Genomic DNA, 23,171 nt, shown 5'->3' with positions numbered 1-23,171 from the left:
TACGTGACTAGTTGAGGAAGGCGGGAAGAGTTATATAGATTTTGAATTTTTGGTGGAAGAGATTTTGACCGTTCGATTTATACGATAATGAACGGACAAGATTATATTTAATCGAGTGACACGGATCGGTTGTATCCGCGTACTCTGTTTAGTTTCTTGCATGGGTGTCTAGTTTGCGGAAACTAAGGAGTGTAGAGACTGTGTATCAGTGTATCAAGAGTGTGTGAGCAAGGAACCTTCCGATTGGAATATTTTATTTTGAGTAGTGACTGTGTATCAGTGTATCAAGAGTGTGGTGTAGGAGGATCTCCAACCTTATCGGAATTCAGTGTCTCTATCTCTAATATCTACGTAGTATGACGCTTATTCCTATTCAATGGTTTATACGTAAGATATGCGGCAGTACATTAAAGTGCTTTCTTTTAAATATAAAGTTACATTAAGACAAAAGGTTCCAATCTGATGATCTACAAAGGATACCTAAGAGACTGAGATGTAACTATTTAAACATATACTTAAATATGGACATGGACAGTGTATCACGGGAATACCTTCTTTCAGATAGGCGAGAGAGGGTATCCTGCATTAGGGGGAGGTATTCGATTTCGTCCAATAGGGGATGTTTTAGGACCATACGCTGGTAGTTGAACCCTAGAAAGAAATTTAACTGTAACCCTTGACAGCCAAATAAATGGAATCCTAAATAGCATCAAAGAAATTCTATTTTACATCAAAAATTTGCATTCCCCATTGGTGTCGTATTCTATATTAACGGTAATAGCTATCCATGGATGTAATATAGTGGGCGGAACCCAATCCAATTTAAGATGAAGGATATCAGGCTCAAGCTGACCTTTGATTTTGGGTTTGCTGAGCCCAAGCCCAAGCCAAGCCAATCAAAATCATTTAAGCCCACAGTTGGACAAGTTTTCTCAGGTTGGGAGTCAGGTTTTTTTGGGGGGTTGGAAAGGTGGGTCGAGTTAAATCTGCCCCCAGCAAGGTTCTAAAACTCTGAAATCGTCATGGGATCTATTAGGGCTGACAGTTTTGGAAAAGACTGGATTGAATTGTATTAGATAAATCTATTATTTTTTTCTAAATCAATGTTTATTATGATTTTAACTTTGAATCATATATGTGGAATAGAATCGAAAAGGTTAAAGTTCAGAGATTGTTCAAAATCAATGTCACTTTGATCTGACCAATACTAGCCATTCCATTCCAATTTTTAAGAACCATGCCGCCAGTATGAGCATCCATGATGGCTAATCTACTTGATTAATTTCTTAATTATTACAATAGCAACAGGGTTGAGCACCCCGCCCACGTTTTTCATGCTATTGGCATACACCAATGGTGGTACACCAGACAAGAGGCTCAAGGGTTTTATTTCTAAAGAGGAGGCGGGGAGAGGTTGACAGTGACACAGGTTGGACACGCCGGCCTTTACAAATAATACAAAACTCCATAAAGAAGATTGGATCGAGTTTCTCTACACCACGTGGTTGTCATAATGAAGCAAAACTTAATTCCAGAAAATTTCATATCAGAATCGTTCAAGAGTGTGTAAACTTGTAAACCAACAAAATAATTCTGAGAAAAAATAGTTATTGATATTTTCATTGATTAAAAATCTAAGAGAACTTAATATATAAAGAGAAACCGATGATCGAACACTGAACACTGCTGCAACACCGATCTCTCTATTAATAACAAATAATTAATCAGAAGAAGTCGTGTTATTAACACGTTCACATTCATCGATCCATTCAGTGTATACATCAATGGCTTCTGTTAGATTATTGATTTTGGTGGTGTACCATTCATGACACTTCCAACATTCTATTGTTCCAATCCAATCTCGCTTCTCACTTTTGTACTCAACAGTTTTTTGATGGTCGCAGAATGGACAGTTGAAAACTGTCTCCAGCTTTGGCATCTTCTTCTTTGGAGCTGCCTTATTCTGCCTCGACTTCCTCTTCCCCATCTCTCTCTCTCTCTTTCTCTTTCTCTTTCTCTTTCTTTTTCTTCTTTCTCCGACACCTTGGATGCAGCAGAAATCAAAACAAGAAGTAGGTAGGACTTAGGAGTGTGTTGGGTTTGAGGGTAGTTGGGTTTTTATAGATAGAAGAGTGCAACGACAATCCTGGCCCTACTGGGTCTTCTGTTTTTGGTTAGGAGAAACCGACTCCAACTCTGATTACATCTGGAACCGAAGAGATCCGTAGCTTAAGAGAGGAGGTGAGGGAAGAGATTGGTCGTGTCCTTCAATCCTACGGCGACGAACCTCTCAGCTTAACCATCACAGGTCACAGTCTCGGTGCGGCTCTAGCGACTCTCACAGCCTACGATATAACCACAAACTTCTGTCAACCACCCCTGGTGACGGTCATCTCCTTCGGTGCATCACGTGTCGGCAACCGTGGCTTCAGATGCCACGTGGAAAATTGCGGAAGCAAAGTACTCCGCATTGTAAACTCGGACGACCTCGTAACAAAGGTCCCAGGCTTTGTCATCGAAGACGAAGACGAAGACGATGACGTGTCAAATAAAGAAAAAGATACCGTCAACGTGGCAGGACTTCCAAGCTGGCTCAGAGACGTGTGGAGGATACACTATTCCAAACCCAATGGGTTTACGCAGACGTGGGTAGAGAGCTCCGAGTCAGCAGCAGAGACTCACCATATCTAACTGGACCCACCACAAATTTAGCCACGTCACAATAGCTAGATACGTATCTACATTTGGTGAATGGATTCTTGAGCTCTGAGTGCCCTTTTTGGAAAACTGCAAAGAAAATGTTGAGTAGACGCGGCGCAGAGAAGGCTCCGGTACTACGGTGAACCGTACCAAATTACTGCACTCTGTATAAGTGTTATAGGAAGCTCCGAAAGTTTTATATTGGGCTTTGACGCCCATTTCGCTATATATATATAAAGCAATGGGCTCTCGCTTTCTTGTATGGTCCATTCTGTATTATGGATATATAAAACTTGAATATTTTGATAAAAATAAAAAGGGAAAAGGTTGGGGATGCTAGCAGCTTACCCTGAAATAGGGTATGCTAGCGGATAGTGACCGTTAGATTAGATGGATTAAATCCATGCCGTTGAGTCTATATAGTATGTATAACTTTACATATACAAATTAAGATACAAAACGTACAAGAATGTGTATGTACGATTGTGTCAAGTGTACAGCTGTACATATCTGACTTTTATATGCCATCAAATCCAACGATTTAAATCAAATTGATGAAATTTGACGGTCAACAAACGCTAGCATGCCTAATTCCTAGGTAACACACTAGCATACCCAACCTTCTCCCTTCATTGTATGTGAAACTTGGGTTTTCCCAACTTTCATTGCTAGCATGTCATGTATACCAAAAATCATATTTACATTGTCTTTAAAGGATTTTTCTCGGCTTGCCATTGCACAAAATTTTCATGTCTTACGAACGTTATATATAACTTGCTTCATATTTTATAGGCAAAAGATTTGAAGCTTTGTTAATTGAAACGGGAATGGCAAAAAATTGGTGTTTTTGTTACTATAGTATTTTAAACGGATAAAAACGTGAACATGACTGAAATAGATGGTCAAATACATAGGAAAAAATGAAAAAATAATGGTATGCTTTAAAAACGCTTAAATTTGAACAATACAACAATAAAAAAAAAAGGGGCAATATACATGCATAAATTGAGAAATTATTAGTTAACTACCTTATCCCTATTTCTCTATGTATATAGATACTACATGCCAATTTTCTAACAATTTAGGCTCCGTTTGGTATCGTTCTAAAAAAACCTTTTTGGAGTTTCTTCGTTCTATTAGAACGAAAAAACGGAATAAAGTATTTGGTGCACTTATGGTCTGTTTCTACTTTTTTGGAACAAAAGTGAAAAAAAAAACTAAAAAAACGAGATTGGACGGGAGTTCCGTCTTTCTAGTTTTGTTCCATTTTACAAAAAAATGAACTATCGTTCCCGATAAAAATTTGAAATTTTGAAACACCATTTTTTCATTTAAAAAAAGAATTTTGACACAGAAACCGAAATTTCGTTTTTAATACGAATCCAGAAATGATAGCAAACGGAGCCTTACTTCACATGGACTTTTGAGGTTTTTTTTTTGTTTTTTCAATAAAAAAAGAAAGAAAAAAAAAAAAACGTTTATAACTTCTATTCTAGCCATTTCTGTTCTTACTGAATTTTATAAAGTAGCTTGGAAAAACACGTTCATTTTTCCAGTGTTTTAAATGCATTTTAACTAATTAGGGTTCGGAGACCTTGCCTCCCCTCTACCCCCTCCCATCGAGTGGCTTGGATCCCCACAGTGAAGGGATTCCTTTTCACCATGGATGCAAGAAAACTTGGTCCTTTTTTTATTTGTTTTTTATTTTTTTATTTAGGAGAAGGTTGGGTATGCTAGCGTGTTACCTAGGAATTAGGCATGCTAGCGTTTGTTGACCGTCAGATTTCATCAATTTGATTTAAATCATTGGATTTATAATTATTATTTTAATCTTAAATACAGTAAGAGAGAGAAATACTGATAGCTACAAATACAACTTTATTGGAAAGAGGGAAGTACTCTGGATCATCTTAAACCGTCATTTTTTTTTCATTTATTATAAGAACAGTGGGACCCACTCCTTTCTCCCATTCCTCATTGTCTCTCCTTCTTCCTCCTCCTTCTCCGATGAAGTAACACAACCCTAACTGCCGGCTCTCACCCAACCCCGCCCTACCCCTACCTTCTGCAACTCGCACCATCATGTCTTCTCTCATGCCATTCTTCCCATCTCTCTAATCCCTCTCTTTTATCTCATTTACCCCCACTCACACTCTCACCCTTGCCCTCTTATTCTCCCCTTCTAAGCGGTTTTCTTGGTAAAAAAGGAAAAAAAGATTGAAGATCGTTAGGTTTCAGCCATGATTAATTTGAAATTTCTGGTTTTGTCATGGATAATGAAGCTTGGGCGAAGCTGTTAACAGCCTCGTTTCAGTGGCAATCCCACCCCTATTTAAAAATATGAAATTAGCAAAGAAAGAAACAAGAGAAAAGTGGGTCAGAGTTGGTTGGAAAGGCAAGGGTTGGAATCGATCGGGTTGGTTGCAGAGAGGTTCAGGGTGGTCACAGAGTTGGGAGAGCCATGAAAGGGGTGCAAAAGATTTGGAGGTGGAGCTAGCGGGAGGGTGGAAGCTGGGTGGGGCAAGTTGTAGAATAGATGGGTAAATGGGTGGAACGTTTCGATTTGAACTAAAAATGCAGACATGCGGGCGGTGGTGTTCTTAGAAGAAACAAGTGGAAGAAGAATAGGGATGCAAATAATTTGAGAAAAAGAAGGAAATACCAACATTGGTTGATGACATAGAAAAGTCAGATATGTACAGCTGTACACTTGACACAATCGTACATACACATTCTTGTACGTTTTGTATCTTAATTTGTATATGTAAAGTTATACATACTATATAGACTCAACGGCATGGATTTAATCCATCTAATCTAATGGTCACTATCCGCTAGCATACCCTATTCCAGGGTAACCTGCTAGCATCCCCAGCCTTTTCCCTACAATGAAATAAGGGAAGCAGACAGTAGCAGCAAAGTATGCAACAATGAGATGCGACAAAATAATACCATATATAGGAGGATAGCAAGGTCATTTTCTATACGAATAGAAATAAGCACATATGATGCAAATTAAAGCTAGGCCTGGACATGTGATGTAGTGTGGCCAAAGGAGAATTTTGGTATTGAATTCTCATACTTAATTGTATACATCTCGAGGCGCGTGTCCGGATGCTCTCGACCATCCAATGCTCACCGCACCGTCGCACTCACTGCAGAGGATAATCGCTCTAAATGGAAGAGGGTGCGAAAGGTGGGGAGTAAAAGACGTCATGTTCGAAAAGAGAGTTTGTAAAGCGACAAGAGAGGATAATAAAGAGAAAACTCAAGGGTAGGGTCGTAGGGAGGTTATAACCCTGCAAGGTTCAAAAGAGAACTAACAAGAGGGGAGAAAGCGGAGATTTCCACCAAACACATTAGCTTTTGTAATGTCAAAAGGTCATAGGGAAGACAAAGGGGGCCCCTTGGAGGGATTTGGATCCTCTGTGGCGCAACAGGACGTCTAGCACACATCCAATACTCAAAAATGCCTTGGGCTGCGTGCCTAAACATTTTTTGCCATTGGATGCGTGTCAGGTGCCCTCTTGTGCCATAGAGGAATTCAATGCAAATGAGGCAGAGGTAGCCTTGGAACCCGAGAAGGGTGGGGTAACGAGGAGAGAGAACTAAAGAGAGGTGAGAAAAGGATAAGTAAGAGAGTGGGGAGAAAATTCAGAGATTCGATTGGGTGATGTGAAGACTGTATCGATTCATGGAGGTATTACTCCTACCTCCTGTAGTAATTTGATAATTTAAGAGAAAATAAATCACGCTCTTGTTGATGTTTCCAACACATGCTTCCATTGGCTCCCACTTGTGCTAGCCATTGCTGCGATTTAGGGGACCTTTTCCCATTCATTTAGAGGAAAATGGAATTCTATAGATGAACTGATCCTTGTACTTAGACCCTAGTTAATAATTCGGCTAAATAATTCATGAATTATTCGGCCGAACAGAATTTTTTCGAATTAAATCAAAAATTCTGACCGAATCCGAATTAAAAATAAAATTCGGTAAAAAACACACTTTTTACTAATTTGATTTTAAAAAGCGAATAATTCGGGCAGAATCGAATTAAACCAAATTATTCGGTCCACTTAAACAGTATTAAAAAAAAAAACAAATAAACAAACAAACAAAATGTCATACATGAAACCCACGGTACCCACCACCGAAATAGTTTTTTTTTTTTCATCTTCTTCTCCCCCAAATTTCCGCCTCCTTCTTCCCATCTTTTTTCTCCACCTAATTCTTCTGTAACAATCGTACGAATCTACTATTTGTTTCATTTCTTTCTCATAACTTCATTAGTTTATCCTAAGATAGGGGAGATATCAAGCCTTGATGGATAATTTGAGGTTCTGGGGGACCAGGACAGATTCATATCGCCGTATCGATCAATCTTCTTTTATATTATTACTTTAATTGTGAAAAATTAGTGCGTCTTAGTGCAATATGAGTCTTGTGAACCCAAGCAAAAGCATAGTGAAAATTTTTTGTGGTCAATTTATTTATTTGTTTTATTGTAGTTGTAATCTTGCTTTCATTGTTTTGGGGCCTAATCTATTTCATGAGTAGAAATTGGATTACAATAATCATTGCTTCTATCACTCAATGATAATTTTTTCATAGTTTTTTTACTTTATTGTATAAAGTAATTTGCTCTTTCTAACTATACAAGTCAAGTTAATAACTTGATAAATAAAAAATATATAATAAACTATAAAAATAATATCCGAATTTTTTACCTGACTTTTATTTTTTTAATCGAATAATTCTCGAATCCGAACTCTGATTTTTATTTTGTTCGCTTTTTTGACCGAATCCTTAAATTAACCAATCGAATTATTTCGAATAATTCTCCGCCTGAATAATTCCCGAATCCGAATTTACTAACTATGACTTAGACACATGGGGCCAAGACGACTGACTCACCCATGAAATGGAGAATGGCGCTTGTGTAGATGCTTTCTCGTATGAGAGAGAGAGAGAGAGAGAGAGGTTTGTGAGGTGCGTCGGATAAATGACCTACACCGTTGGCCCAGCAATCATGGAAGTATGACGTATCTCAATTTCCCATGTTTAGTAATCTAGAAAAGCCACTAACTTAATGAAACTTTATCTGGTAAAGAGCTGAAGACCTTTCCATTACGACCCAAACACACTAGTTGCACACTTGCACTAGGAACCTCTTCATGCAAAGAGAGTGAAAGCATACCCCTTCCCTTCTCCACTGCTTCACACGTCTTTCCTTTCTTCATTCACGCTCTGTCTACCCACTTTCTCCTCTCCCTCTTTTCAACAACATTTGTGTAACCAAGAAAAATAACTGCCCTGAATCAAAACCATGGAGAAGACGAGGCCAGAGGATGATGATAAGGTCATCTGCAACACTGATGGTGACTATCTTTCTTCTCTTTGATTGTTCATCTTTTCGTTCACTTTATCTTGATAGGATCGTTAGCAATTGATCATATATAGGACTTTCTGATGGGTTAAAGTAAAAGGAGTACAAGTGGGATTTTTATGATTATTGAGGAAAATCAGAAATATACTTTGGATTAAGTGGGCAAAATTGATGGATTTCTTGATGAAGAATGTCTGGCAGTTCTTGCTTTATTAACCCATTTGGAACATGTTTAGTTAAACCTGAGATCATCTCGTTCAAAGATCAGATTTTTCTGCTCTGTTTTAGGCCTTGTATGGTTTTCTTTTTAAAAAATTTTATTTAGTAGTAAGAACAATGAATGCAACGGACTCATGGGGTTTAGGCTTTCCAGGAGGTCTCTCTAGATCAACAAGAGATGAACAACCGACTCACTACACTTTCAAAATCACTCAATTTTCACTGTTTTCAGAGCATTCTGTGGAAAGATGTTATACGCAGGCATTCCAAGCGGGTGGTTACCTATGGTGAGTTTCTTCTTCTTCTCTTCTCCTTCAAAATTGGATTACTTGACATTTACATGTGCAGGAAATTGGTTCTCTACCCAAATGGGAATGACAAGGGGAAAGGTCATCACTTGTCGCTTTACTTGCAAATAGGATATGCTGTTTTTCTTCCCCTAGGTTGGGAGGTCCAGGCGGTTTTTCGCTTATTTGCATTCGACCAAATTCGAGGCCAATATCTGGTGCTTGAAGGTAACTTCTTCCACGCAAGTCTGCTGTCGGCAAACTATTCACAAACATCAAACCATGTCTTAAAAATCATTTGTGATCTAATTGTATTTGTCAACTAGAGAACTGGATGGATGAAACAAACAGCTCATTCCCTCATGTTCATAATTGCCCATATGTTACCATTGCTTTTCCTTTTCAGAATGTTATTCAGAGGGAAAGAAGACCTGAGGGGTAAGAAACACCAGTCCCTGTTTGAGACCTGTTGCTTACCACAAGAAACTAGGCCAATAAAAGCTCAACCAGAACAGTTCACTTTAAGGAATTACAGATATTAGGCTACCCTCAAATCATATTTATGTGATTCTGAATCAAGTACTATACCTTCGAAATCTTAAGCACATCGCTCCAAAACACACATACTAATAGATTTCCCGAAGAAACTGCAGACTGTTTATTCAAATCCTGTAACAAATTTGTCTCTGTTCTGTTCTAATCTAATGGCCAGAGGAAACTCCAGTTTTGATGGAAACATCCTCCCTTGCATCAGTTTAAATGGAAAATCAACCTCTTCCATTTGAAGTATAAGAAGAAATTTCTGACAAGGTGGGCCATTTACCATATCTCATCTGCCTTATATTCCAAGACCACACTGGTAATGTTCTTTTTGATATGAGTTGGTCATAACAGCAGATTTATTTTGGTAGCCGATTGATTTCAATACCTAACTAATACGTCAATATATTATGGATATGGTTATTTTTAAATGAAAAAAGAAAAAAAAGATTTGGTATTTGGCCAAATACATCTCAGTATTGAATTCGATATTAACGGTGACGGATACCATGAACTATCCATGGATATAATATAGTGGGTTGAAGGACCCCGATCGTCTCCAACGACTAACGCTCCAACAAGCATCCAACGATCCGGATCCAAGGGTTGGGATGGCTTGGTCACACATCCCAACACTTGGGGATGTGCGTCCAAACAATCCCAGCCCTTGGGCGGATCGTTGGATACTCATTGGTGTTGGAGACGATCTTTTCCCTAGGTTGAAATCTTACCAAAGGTCCGAAAGGGTGGGCTGAACCCAATCCAATTTAAGATGAAGGATATCAGGCCCAAGCTGACCTTTGATTTTGGGTTTGTTGAGCCCAAGCCCAAGCCCAAGCCAATGAAAATCATTTAAATCCACAGTCAGACACAAGTTTTCTCGGAGTTGGGGTTTTATTTTTTGTTCAGTGCGAAGGTGGTCTGGTTAAATATGCCCCCGGCAAGGTTATAAAAAGTGGTAATGGTTGTGGGATTGGTTAAGGCCGATGCTGTTTCAATACTGTTTTGGAATCATGGTTTCAACTTTCAAGTATTAGTATGTATCAGTTATATCGGTATTAGCTGAGACATCCTCATCCCTGATCGATCTTTTAGGGGTAAACCCTGTGTGCTACATGCTAGTGATCAAACAGGAGGTGCAAAGAACATTGGATCGAGTAGTTTCTCTACACCAATCACAACCACTACCATCAACACCATTGTATTCTTCCCAACTTCATCAACAGGGATGGGAGTTCAATAATAATCTAAGAGTCCAATCACATGATTACATATTCATATCACTGACGGAAAAGAGATTTCTTTACTCATGAATATGAATGAAGGAAAACTTAATTCAGGAAAATTTCATATCATAATTGATGAGGGTGGTAAAACTTGTAAACCAACAAAATAATTCTGAGAAAAATTAGTTACTGATATTTTCATTGATTAAAAATCTAAGGGAACTTAATATATATAAACAGAAACCGAAGATCGAACACTGCTGCAACATCGATCTCTCTATTAATAATAATAATAATTAATCAAAAGTCGTGTTATTAACGAGTTCACATTGATCGATCCATTCACTATATACATCAATGGCTTCTGTTAGATTATTGACAGTTGTTGTGTAGGATTCATGACAGTTCCAACATTCTATTGTTCCAATCCAATCTTGCTTCTCACTTTTGTACTCAACAGTTTTTTGATGGTCGCAGAATGGACAGTTGAAAATTGTCTCCAGCTTTGGCATCTTCTTCTTTGGGGCTGCCTTATTCTGCCTCGAGTTCCTCTTCCCCATCTCTCTCTCTCTTTCTCTTTCTCTCTCACTCTTTCTTGTCTCTCCGACACCTTGGATGCAGCAGAAATCAAAACAAGAAGTAGGTAGGACTTCGGAGTGTGTTGGGTTTGAGGGTAGTTGGGTTTTTATAGATAGAAGAGTGCAACGACAATAATGGCCCTACTGGGTCTTCTGTTTTTGGTTAGGAGAAACCGACTCCAACTCTGATTACACCTTTATAGGAAGCTCCGAAAGCCTTATATTGGGCTTTGACGCCCATTTCGCATATATAAGGCCCATTGAATCTGCTTTAGTGACCAAAGTATGGGCTTCCGCTTTCTTGTATGGTCCATTTTGTATGATGGATAATTGGATATGGTGGAGCTTGAATTTTTTTTTTCTTGGGTAAAACAGGAGCTTGAATTGATAAAAATAAAAAAGGACCAAGTTTCCTTGCACCCACGGCGAGGGAATCCATTCACCATGGGGGATCCAAGCCATTGGATGGGAGGGGGCAGAAGAAGGCAAGGCCTCTGAACCCTAATAAGTTAAAACACATTTAAAACACCAGAAAAATGAACATGCTTTGCCAAACTACTTCATAAAAGTCAGTGAGAACGGAAATGGCTAGAATAGAAGTTCTCAATGCATATCTATGTTTTTTTTTTTTTTTCTTCTATATTAATAAAAAAAAAATCCAAAAGCCCCCTATGAAGTAAATTGTTGGGAAATTGATATGTAGTATAATGTAGTTAACTAATAATTTCTCAATTTATGCATATATATTGCCCTTTTTTTTAGTGCAGTATTATTCAATTTTAAGCGCTTTTAAGGTATACCATTTTTTTTTTCATTTTTTCCCCTGTATTTGACCATATTTTTCACAGTCATGTTCATGTTTTTATTCATTTAAAATACACTAGTAACAAACACCAATTTTTTGCCATTTCTGTTTAAACTAACAAAGCTCCAAATCTTTTGCATATAAAATATGAGGCAAGTTATATATAACGTTTGCAGGACTTGATAATTTTGTGCAATGACAAGCCAAGAAAGATCCTTTAACGACAATATATATGCATGGTTTCTGATATACATGACATGCTAGCAATGAAAGTTGGGAAAGCCCAAGTTTGACATACAATGAAACAAGGGAAGCAGACAATAGAAGGCCTTGCACAATATGCCTAGTAACAAGCAACAACAAGGGGGAGTGCAGCGAGTGCACCAATGAGATGTGACAAAATAATTTCATACATAGGAGGGTAGCAAGGTCATTTCCTATACAGATAGAAATGGACACATAAGGTGCTAGCATATCCTGTTCCTTTGTCTCATACAACATTTTTACTATGTTTTAATATTGTTACGATAGGCAAAGGTTTTGCTCAACTGCTTGTTGATCAGATAAACTCATCCGATCAATCGTCCAAATATCTGCAATATGGCAGAATATTGGATGTATCTCAAATTTTGATTACTTATATTTCAAGTTTCAACTCAAAAGGAAATCATCATTAAATTGGAAAAGCATTGAAAAACTCACAACTATAGGAGGATGCATAGACATAGATATATAGACTATTTAAAAAAAATAAAAGGCTATGCATACTAATACATGGGAGGATATTTGATGAAATTAGTTTCTCCATGTCTATCCACTAGGAATGATCATTATATCATCCTCCCATGAGCTCAAAAAGTGTACCCTTGAGATAAGCTTATCTCAACAGCGTAGTGTACATAAACGAGATGATCCCTATTAGGAATGATATATAATCATCAAATCCATTGTTAATTTGTTATTTAACATATGATTGTGTAATCTTTGATTCTAATCCTCTGGTGCAACTTGAGCCAGCCGGGTCGGGTAATTGATCAATTTTAAAGACAAGCCAAATACATTTGACGGAGTCAAGATTAAAGCCCTAATATCTCATGGGTTGGGCCAAGTTGAACCATTATCCAATCCAGTCCTATATCTTATTGTAAACTGCAAAGCATAAACATAGACATTTACCACCTTTGCTGTAATAGGAGTTTTAATTTTCTTTTGTCGTAATCAATCATCCATATGTTGTCCTAGAAATGAATTTATTTATAAATAAAGCACCATTTTTTTCTTTTCTTTTTGGATCTCTCCTTTGCTCTTTACATCATTAATTTGAGTAGCCTTATTTGTTGATTTTTATTATATGTTGAATCTATTCTTTTCTTCTTTTTTTTTCCGTAAAGTATGAATATTGAGAAAGGGCGTGCTTGGTCCAACAGTAAGGTACGAATATCGCGACCTAGTGGTCAAGCAGTCAAAACAACCTCTCGACATTTCTTAGGGCAAGATTGCCTAGTTCTCACCCCCCAAAACTTGCACATGTGGGAGATTCGTACAACGGATACACCCTTTTTTTTTATTATTAAGAATATGTTGAATCTATGAGTATTTTTTTGGTAAAATCACAGGAGAGAACCAAATAGTAGAGAATTTCCCTATGAAAACTATAGAAAACACAAGACACATCAATATTTAACATTTTTTTAAGAATATCTCGAACTAGGAGGCCTTCATTTAGGCCCTGCTCGAGGAACAACTTGAATTTAAAGTGTTATTAAAATGTCTTACTGAGATGGTTCAATAAAGTACTTAGGGTTGCCAACAGGCTTCAGCAATACAGAAAAAGTCTTGTCCAAGAGGTAAAGGGAAGACTTTGCATGAATTGCAAGTTTGGAAGGAGTCTTTATTATCACATGTACGAAAAGAGCTTCTCTATGGTGACCCAAGAGTCATGCAGGGCTGGGCTTAAAAAACAAAAGAAGCTTTATTACTTGCAAAGGCTACATAGATGCTTTGGTCTTCTCTAGAGTTGCATTGGTCTGTTTCATGAAATCCATAAATTTTCCAAATACTGATTTTTTTTCCATGCAAGGCTAGGAAATAAGCCTTCATGGGGATGAAGAAGTATTTTGGAAGGAAGAGATACGATACCAGTTGGTTTGCGTTGGCATGTTGGAGATGGTACAAGCATAGATATATGGGTTGATCATCGGGTCACTTTTGATGCCCCTTATTGATGATTTCAAATCGTATAAAACCTATTAATCCATCATTGAGGACGGATATGCTTCACCATTTTTTTCCACGACACACCACCAAAAAAAAAAAAAAAAAATTTTTTTTCCACTAATAGATAGAGAAACTATTCTGAAGATTACTCTTATTCTCTATGATATATAGTGAGGATAAAACCCAAGGGGCTAGGTTGGCTTGGAGGGGACACGGTACTCCACCTCAGGAAGTGAGGTCCCATGATCAAACATTCGCCACCACACTTAACTTCTTGGGGCCACCGCACAAGAGTTTCCATCTCGGACACCCTGAGTATAAAAAAAAAGTGAGAATAAGCAAGTTTGGGGGGCAGGAAAGAATGGTATTTTCAAAATTAAGTCAGCCTACCATATGCCCTTAATGTTATACCATTTGAAGGAGGATTTTTTACATTTTTTTGCATTTAGTGTACTGCCACAAATTTTGAACCTTTCAATGACCGTTTCTAATTAAATAGTTTGCTGTAGAAACCTTGATTGCAGAGCATATGCTAAACATGTGATTTTCCGAAGGAATAGCTGAAATTTCTGTTATATGCCAAGAATTGTTTGGTTGTTCTTTCAATTCTACAATTGATCCTATCAAGGCCTCTGATTTCTTCACATAAACTTTACATCTCTTCTCTGTCACTCTCCTTAATTCAATTAGGGTTTGTTCTTTTGATAGGTTTACTTGAATTGGACCCATATTTCAATAGTAAAGAAGGGACCCAATAGTTATCAACTGGGTAAGCAAATATATTATATTTGCGTTGAAACAATGAACATGTGTTATATCTATGTTGAGACATTGGACAAGTTTGCGATTACACATTGATAGAAGGTGGTGGATCCCTTCGTAGTCACCTAACCTTTTCACTCCCCAATGATGACAATGTTAGTGATGTGTGGTCACGTTGGTCTAATCCTTATCTCTAAATAACAGGTCAAACAGACTATAACTGAATAACTGAATGAGAGAAAGATGGCGCAATTCCGCTTTTGTGAAAGAGTCGTTGTTCCCTCCAACAACTTGTTAATAGACTCCCATACGGCAAGGGAAATCTGGAGTTGGAAATTCAATGAAAAAGTATGAGGAGCCCCAACTAGTTCACAACAACTCAACGTCGCTACTCTGGTATTAGAACTATACGGTTTAGCAAGACTTCTCTTCTCTTTTCTTATCTTCTCCGGATAATCAAACAGAGGGAGAGAATCTAATATTACATTGCCAAATCTAACTCTAGATCTGAGAGTGACCCATCACTATTCCTGTGTGTCTGCAAAATGCCTCCCACACCCCCTGCTCACTTTGCGCTCCTTCTCGCTTCTCTTTTCTTATCTTCTCCCCATCATCCCCATTGTTGATCAAGCCTAAAGCCCCAGAGCTTCGCTCTTTCAGAGCAACTTCTCGTTTCCTCGAAAGATTTGCAGAGCTCCACAAAATAAAAGCGCTTCCGAAATCATATCAATATGAGACGCGAAACTTCACACAACATCTTGATCAACACACTGGCTCGGTGCAGAGCGGACGGGCCCTATTTTTCTCTACGGTGGTAACGAAGGCGACATCGAGTGATTCGCTGCTAACACTGGCTTCGTTTGGGAGATCGCTTCCAGCTTTGGCGCTTCTCTCCGAGAGCTTGACATCTCCAACACTCAGATTTTTGATCGCCAGCTCTTGAACTACTCGCTTGAGGAAACGTGTCCGTCGGGAGAGCAGCTGACACCCATCTACCTCACTTCTTCCTCCCGATGCCGATGCCAATGTCGATATTGATATCTTTGTCCGATAGTGATGGTGACTACAATCCCAGGTAAGTATATTATATATGCACCATCACATGGGTTCACTTAACAATATAATATCATATTATATATATATATATATATATATATAGCTTGTCTTGTATGAAAAACTGATTATATTAGTTTATTATTTTATCATTCAATTATAGTGGCGTCATTTTTTTCCCCTTCATATCAGTGTGTATGTTATGCCATTTACATACAATTTCATTTACTATTTTATTGTCTTTTGTTTTCAAATAGTATTGAATATGCTGCCATTATAGTTATATATATAATAATATGAAGTGGGGGTATATTTTAATAGGGAAAAGGTTGGGTATGCCGTTGATATCAAGTATGCTAGCACTCATTGTGTCTATCTCTCTCTTCCCTTTTTCTGAAATGATCTTCGTATCATTCCTGAATGATACTCCATCACGTGTTTCTATTGGTGCTATCCGCTAGCATACTTGATATCGGCGGCATACATATCCTCTCCCATTTTAATATTATCTTTATAGTCACCTACCCATATTTTAATGTATGAACTAGAGATACAGTTTATTGTAATTAATATTTTAATATTCTTCATGCATTCAAGATATAGAATAGCAATTTTAATTTGAAATTTCCAATTTTTGTTATCACCTTGTTATTATAATGTCAATATTATGGGTTGATATGTTTTGGAACTGTGAAGTTACTATGTATTAATAACTCACATGTTGAATATGCTTTTGTTTTATGTTTTGCCCCTTTGTAAGGACATATAAATATTATTTTTGTGTTGGAATTATTTAACTCAAAAGAAAGTGTTGATCTTTTGGCGCTACTAGTAAAATTTGACAAAATAGATATGATAAAAGCTTGAAAAGTTGAGTTGGGTCATCTCTATGAAATCATAAGCATGGGCTTTATGGGTTGTCAATTATTTTTCATTGTAGTACTTTGGGTCAAGGTAGATTCCTATTATAGGAATGTACTATGCTTTGGACGACGATCACCTGTAGCCATGTTTGTTTGTTTTTTTTTTTTTTTTTTTTTTTTTTTTTTTTTTAACTTGACAGAAAAAGGAAAATTTGTACTCTATATTTAATAGTACTCAGTTATAATTGAAGCTAAAATGGACTTAATATCCATAGGAACCATGTGACGTAATTACTTGACAATCTATTCAAGTGGACCAATTGTTAGACCACATGGTCTTGGTATGCCAACAACAATATATTGATGCAATTGTTTTATTAAATGAAATTTATCTTGCATCATTTTCATTGATAATATGTTCAATGGAATTTTTTGGGATCTTATTGATATATTTTGTTGGTAATCTCATATGATCTATCCAAGTCTATTTTCTCCATTTTTAACAGGATAAGCCTAGTAGTCTAATATATTGAATATATATTAGCTCTTTCATTACAAGTGGTATTGGAAGTATCAATGTTATTGATGGGTCATGTTAAGTGTCATTTTTTGTAAATGATCATTGTTGGCTATGTTATTGGATTTAACATTGAATTTTTGTATTTGAATTAACGAGCTTTATTCAGTTGAACCCAATTTTTGTTCACCTAGTGAATCAATGGAAGATTTGACATGAAATATGTCTTGATGCAAATGACCTTAGTGTTAAGTCAGAAATTGATTATATTTGTTGATAAAACATCCAATTGACTTATTGGAATTTAGTGGACTTCCAATCTTAGTTAAGTTTCTTATTGATGTCGAAAATGAGTTAATCGGCATGTTGACAAAATGACTTTGCACGTCGGGCAAAGTATATTAAAGTCGATGCAATTTCAGTCTTGGAATATATATATATATATATATATTTGAAGGGCTTAGTTATTATAGCTATACAAGCCAAATGACATCACAAGTACTATATGTGCCTGATGATCGGATGTTACTACTGATTTTGTGGATTTTTATAGTATGCTTAAGATTTATTTTGGTGCATTTGCATAGAATCATTTATAATATGAGATCTGACATTAACAATATGCAATCGAAGAAGCTTTGGATTTTAAATTACTAATATATGCTTTATGCATTATGTGATTATGTTGTTGACATAGAATTGTGATTCTAGAAAAGCCCAACATTATGGAGTGTTTTTCCATGGATTTATGTTGTTGCATAATAAGATAATACCTTATGAACTAGGGGCAGACAGGAAACCAAACTTAGAAAATCTAAGGAAGTGGGGATTAATAGCCCATGTACTAATACTTGTGCAATATAGGAATAAGTTAGGAGGTTAAAACACCATTGCATGTCATTGATGATGACTATAAATGTTGATTCTCAACAGGAACCGTGCACTTTTGATCAAGAAATCAAACCCCTAAAGATCAAGTTGATCATCAAGGACAAGACCTAGAACCTAGGTAAGTGGGAGTAAAGAACAAGAGTACCCCAACTTATTAAAGATGACTACTACCCTAATCTATGTGAATCATCTTGTCATACAATTGACATAGATGTGGAAGAAGTAGTCAATCTTGTAACCTTCAGTAGAGGGATGAAAATTGTGAAAATCAAGTGAATGGTGGAATGCCATGTGGGAGGAAATTGATTCTCTCACAAAGAATCAAGTATAGGAACTTTGTGACCTATCAAAAGGTAGAAAAGTCAAAGGTTGCAAATGTGTACTTAAGAAAAAATATAAAGTAGATGGGTCTGTTAATCAATTCAAGGCTCAGTTAGTTGCAAAAGGATATACATAAAAGACAGGAATAGACTACCAGGATACTTATTTACCGGTAGCAAAATTTGCCTCTATTAGATTAATATTGGCACTTGTTGAACACCTGGACTTAGAGTTGTTCTAGATGGATGTTAAAACTATTATTCTCAACGACGAGTTGGAAGAAATTGTATATATATGCGACAACCTGGAGGGTTTAGGTAAAGGGACAGGAAGATAATGTATGTAGGCCTAAAATGCTTTTGTAGAGATTATAATTGTCCTCATGTTCATTGTATTTAAATGATCCTTTAATTAGGATTCATAATTAACAAATTAGACAACTCTGTAAATATTTTGAAGAGTGGGAGTAGTTTTACTATTCTCTCATTATATGTTAGTGGCATACCGTTGGCTGGAAATGACTTAGATATGCTAAAGAGCACCAAGTACAAACTCAGTAACCGATTTGAAATGAAGGACATGGAGGAGGCATCCTATATCCTAGGAATTCAAACCTTTAGAGATAGAACACAACGTAAGCTGTGAATCAAGGAATATACTTGAACTCAATGTTGAAAACTAAATCTGAAGCTATAATGAGGATCAAGTCCAGGAATGAAAAATGGGTGGTGGATCTTTGTGAAACAGAGCACAACTATCCAACAGTGAATCCGAATGATGCATTTAGACTTTGGTTATACCAAGAACTTACGAAAAGTACAATGCAACTAATGGAACACTTGCAGAGGTGTGGGGTCAGACAATCCCTAATAATGATAATTTTAAAAGAGTTGGCCGGTGGAGAGCAACATGTTGGTATGACTGAAGACTGTTGCAGGAATATGTTTAGGACCAAGCGTAGAAAGTCTATAGGGGTTGACTGTCAACAAGCCATCAATTATTTAGATAGAAAGCGCCCTACAGATGCAGGGTTCTTTTATGCAATCCTCCATTTGGAATGCTTTTGAAGCTCCTCCATAAAGCCAAGAAGATCTTTGGCCTTATCCAAAATTGATAACAAATAACCTTATCCAAAAGAGAAATAATATAAAAGAGCGAAGGCTGACACTGGAGATAGAGATAAGTTGAATTCTTAAACATTAGACCTGTTCTAACTAAAGATAAGGAGGTTCATTTATGTGTAGTTGGACCTGTATAGGTGTTAAGAATAAAAACCCATTGCAGATTCATAGTGGAACTAAGTCATCATCAATATAAAAAATACTACAGGAAGAATTTTTACAGAAACTTTATTGTAAGCAATCTCTATAGCATAAATGATCTAATTTTTAGCAAAACATGAGATCAGAGTCATGCAGTGAATAACGCACATAACTAGATACATGCCATACACTGATGTTCACATCAATGACTACGTAGCTACACAATAGGTTCTAAAAAAAAGAACATAGGACATAATGGATGGAACATCACATGGAAACAAACTAAAATTTATACTCCACAAGACAATAAAGCTAAATCAATAATCATTGAACTTAGATAGAATACACCCACGTACAAGTAGATATCAACAACTACATAGTTATTGCAATGTGGGGGGATAAAAGAAAAAGAAAAAGATAAATGCAACAGAAAAATGATATCCTAGTCTTTTTCTATTTTCACTGTTCGTAGTCCCTTAGTATCTTCATTAGTTGTTTTTTCTTCGTCGATGATAATCATTGGAATATCCTTATCGTCAAGTACGACAATAGGATTTCGTGGAGAGTTGCTGATTCTCCCCAAAGGACGGAATGCTTGGGGGAGACGAGTAGTAGCCCTTGAAGCATATAGTATCCCTTCACGAATCATTTTGTATTTCTTCGCCACCATTGCAGCTTTTCATAGTTTGGCCATCCGTTCTCTCTTAATATCTTGGAGTTTGGCCATCCTTCTCTACCTTCAATAACAGATTTGATTAGTTAAATCTGAAAAATTAAAGAAGAGGAAGAAAGAATACAAGAGACATTTACCTCACTGGTGAGTCCTTCGTATCTTTCCCTAATATTTTGAAATACCAGTTGGTAGAGTTCCTTCCTTATCTTGAATTTCCTCGATCTGCAAATGGGCAACAACGAAAGCTTTCAATCGACTACTAATGTATTGGAGGGAGGCACGAGTCCTCTTTCTCCCTTTTTCTTCCGCATGAACTCAGGTAATTGAGAGTAGTTATAGGTGATACACCATGTTTCTTCTTCTTCTTCTCTTTTTTTTTTTGGCAAATACGGCAGACCCTGAAGCAAGTAGTATTTCATACCAACCACCCCTCTACACCACGATTTTTTTTTTAAATTCTGTACAAAGAAAATACGACACACCCTGAGGCAAGTGGTATTTCAAACCTCAGCCACCCCTCTCTTTGTATAGTATTTAAAAAAAAAAAATGTGTTGTAGAAGGGTGGCTGAGGTTTGAAATACTACTTGCTTCAGGGTGTACCGTATTTGCTTAAAAAAAAAAAATAAAAGAAGAAGAATAAGAAGAAAAGTGGTGTATAACCTGTAACTACTCTCAATTACCTATCATGTCCACTACCTAAGTTCATGCGGGAGAAAGAGGGAGAAAGAGGGCTCGTGCCTCCCTCCATTACCGTTTTTCTTCTTCTTCTTCTTTATAAATGACTATTTCCACATTAGTAGTCGATTGAAAGCTTCCGTTGTTTCCCATCTGCAGATCGAGGAAATTCAAAAGAAGGAAGGAACTCTACCAACTAGTATTTCAAAATATTAGGGAACGATATAAATGAGTCACCAATGAGGTAAATGTCTCCTGAATTCTTTCTTCCTCTTCTTTAATTTTTTAGATTTAACTAATCAAATCTGTTGTTGAAGGTAGAGAAGGATAGCCACACTCCAAAATATTAAGAGAGAACGGATGGTCAAACTAAGAAACACTGCAATGGTGGCGAAGAAATACAAAATGATTCGTGAAGGGATACCATATGCTTCAAGGGTTGCTACTCGTCTCCCCCAAGTATTCTGTCCTTTGGGGAGAATCGGTGACTCTCCACGAAATCCTATTGTCATACTTGACGATAGGGATATCCCAACGATTTTCCTCCACAAAGAAGAACCAACGAATGAAGATACCAAGGGATTGCGAATAGTGAAAATAGAAAAATACTAGGATATCATCTTTCTGTTGCATTTATCTTCTTCTTTTTCTTTTATCCCCCCCCCCCAATACTGCAATAGCTATTAAGTTGTTGATATCTACCTATACGTGGGTGTATTCTATCTAAGTTCAATGATTATTGATTTAGCTTTACTAGCTTATGGAGTATAAACTGTAGCTTGTTTCCATGTGATGTTCCATCCATTATGTGCTCTGTTCATCTTTTTTTAAGAACCCATTGTGTAGCTATGTAGTCATTGATGTGAACATCAGTGTATGGCATGTATCTGGTTATGTGTTATTCACTGCTTGACTCCGATCTGATGTTTTACTAAAAGTTAGATCTTTTAGACTATGGAGATTGCTTACAATAAAGTTTCTGTAAAAAATCTTCATGTACTGTTATGTTGATGATGACTCAGTTCCACTACAGATCTGCAATGGGTTTACATTCTTAACACCTAACAGGTCCAACTACACATAAATGAACCTCCTTATCTTTAGTTAGAACAGGCCTACTATTAAGAATTCACCTTATCTCTATCTCTAGAGTCAGCCTTCGTTCTTTTTTATTATTTCTCTTTTGGATATGGTTATTTGTAATCAATTTTGGATAAGGCCGAAGCTCTTCTTGGCTTCATGCAATCTTTATCTGGTTTGTTATATCAGATTCTATTCATATATTAAAGTTCTGTTATTATAATATATAGTCACGAGGTGAGCATGCAATTTCCCACAAATGGGCATCGGGGTGATGAATCATACATTAAGGGAGCATGATTCACTATCATTCCCACCCCTTCACTATATAAATGTATTCTTTAAACATTTGGCTGAAATACTTAATTAAAACCTTTGATTGGAAATGCTTTGAAATTGGGTGTATGAATTACATGGATGATCATAAAAAAAGAAGTTAAAATGGGTCAAACTAACTAAATGAATATCTCAATTAATGAAAATGAATAAGGAGAAATTTTCAAGAAAAATATTAGTACCTATTATGAAAAAAAATGGAAAGAAAATTACCAAATAAAGAAAAAAAATGAAAGAAATATTTATAGACTCTTGATTTTAGTTTCGGCCGAGTTATGTTCATTGTTAGCAAAAACAGGAACGGAAAAAAAAAACAAAGATGTACGGTACTAGTTTTAAACAGATAAAAATGATGAACGATACAGTAAAATAAAGGTAAAAAAAAAGGGAACAACAAACGGACGGAAACGAACTGTACATGTATTAAATGTGTAGTTTTCAAATAAACGAAACAAAAAAAAAAATGACAGTATACTTATGTAAATTGAGAAATTATTACATGTATACCTAAATTTAATATTCTAAACTATAGCAACATCAAATATTCATGCATATATCATCCAATGTAAATTCCAAATTAGAAATTAATACACCATAAAAAAAAAAATTTGAATACCAACTCAAAAACACCCCCCTTATTACTCCTCTCGCTCTCTTTTTTCTGGTATTCCTTCTTTTTCTTTTTAGGAAAATTTCTGTAGCTCTGCAATTATAGATACAAAATCATCTCTCTCTCTCTCCTCAAATTTTCTTTTTCAATTGAGGCTTTTGGTGTT

The 23,171-nt window shown here is 36.5% G+C and overlaps 1 protein-coding gene, 1 long non-coding RNA gene and 1 pseudogene across 5 annotated transcripts; all 3 read left to right on the top strand.

Moving 5' to 3' along the window:
* The first annotated feature begins 521 nt into the window (after positions 1 to 521).
* Positions 522 to 2,843, top strand: LOC122067454 (annotated as a pseudogene).
* Positions 2,844 to 7,861: 5,018 nt separating this feature from the next.
* Positions 7,862 to 11,958, top strand: LOC122067453 (ubiquitin C-terminal hydrolase 12-like). 4 transcript variants are annotated; one of them, XM_042631308.1, is made up of 4 exons: positions 7,862 to 8,081; positions 8,463 to 8,595; positions 8,657 to 8,823; positions 11,921 to 11,958. In XM_042631308.1, the coding sequence occupies exons 1-4, from the start codon at positions 8,030 to 8,032 to the stop codon at positions 11,941 to 11,943; spliced, it is 375 nt and encodes a 124-aa protein (XP_042487242.1). In that variant the 5' UTR covers positions 7,862 to 8,029; the 3' UTR covers positions 11,944 to 11,958. The 4 variants fall into 4 exon arrangements, with proteins under 4 accessions (XP_042487242.1, XP_042487241.1, XP_042487243.1 ...); XM_042631307.1 differs by lacking the exon at positions 11,921 to 11,958 and adding an exon at positions 9,002 to 9,120; XM_042631309.1 differs by lacking the exon at positions 11,921 to 11,958 and having other exon boundaries at positions 8,541 to 8,595; positions 8,657 to 8,993.
* A 3,135-nt stretch (positions 11,959 to 15,093) lies between these two features.
* On the top strand, positions 15,094 to 22,737 carry LOC122067451. The gene is made up of 3 exons (XR_006136741.1): positions 15,094 to 15,798; positions 21,139 to 21,223; positions 21,301 to 22,737. It is a non-coding gene; the product is annotated as an uncharacterized LOC122067451 (long non-coding RNA).
* The last annotated feature ends 434 nt before the right edge of the window (positions 22,738 to 23,171 follow it).

Source organism: Macadamia integrifolia, unplaced genomic scaffold, assembly GCF_013358625.1.
Source record: "Macadamia integrifolia cultivar HAES 741 unplaced genomic scaffold, SCU_Mint_v3 scaffold2913, whole genome shotgun sequence".
NCBI classification, from domain to species: domain Eukaryota; kingdom Viridiplantae; phylum Streptophyta; class Magnoliopsida; order Proteales; family Proteaceae; genus Macadamia; species Macadamia integrifolia.
Note: the sequence above shows the minus strand (reverse complement) of the source record. Positions and strands in the feature narration are given on the sequence as shown.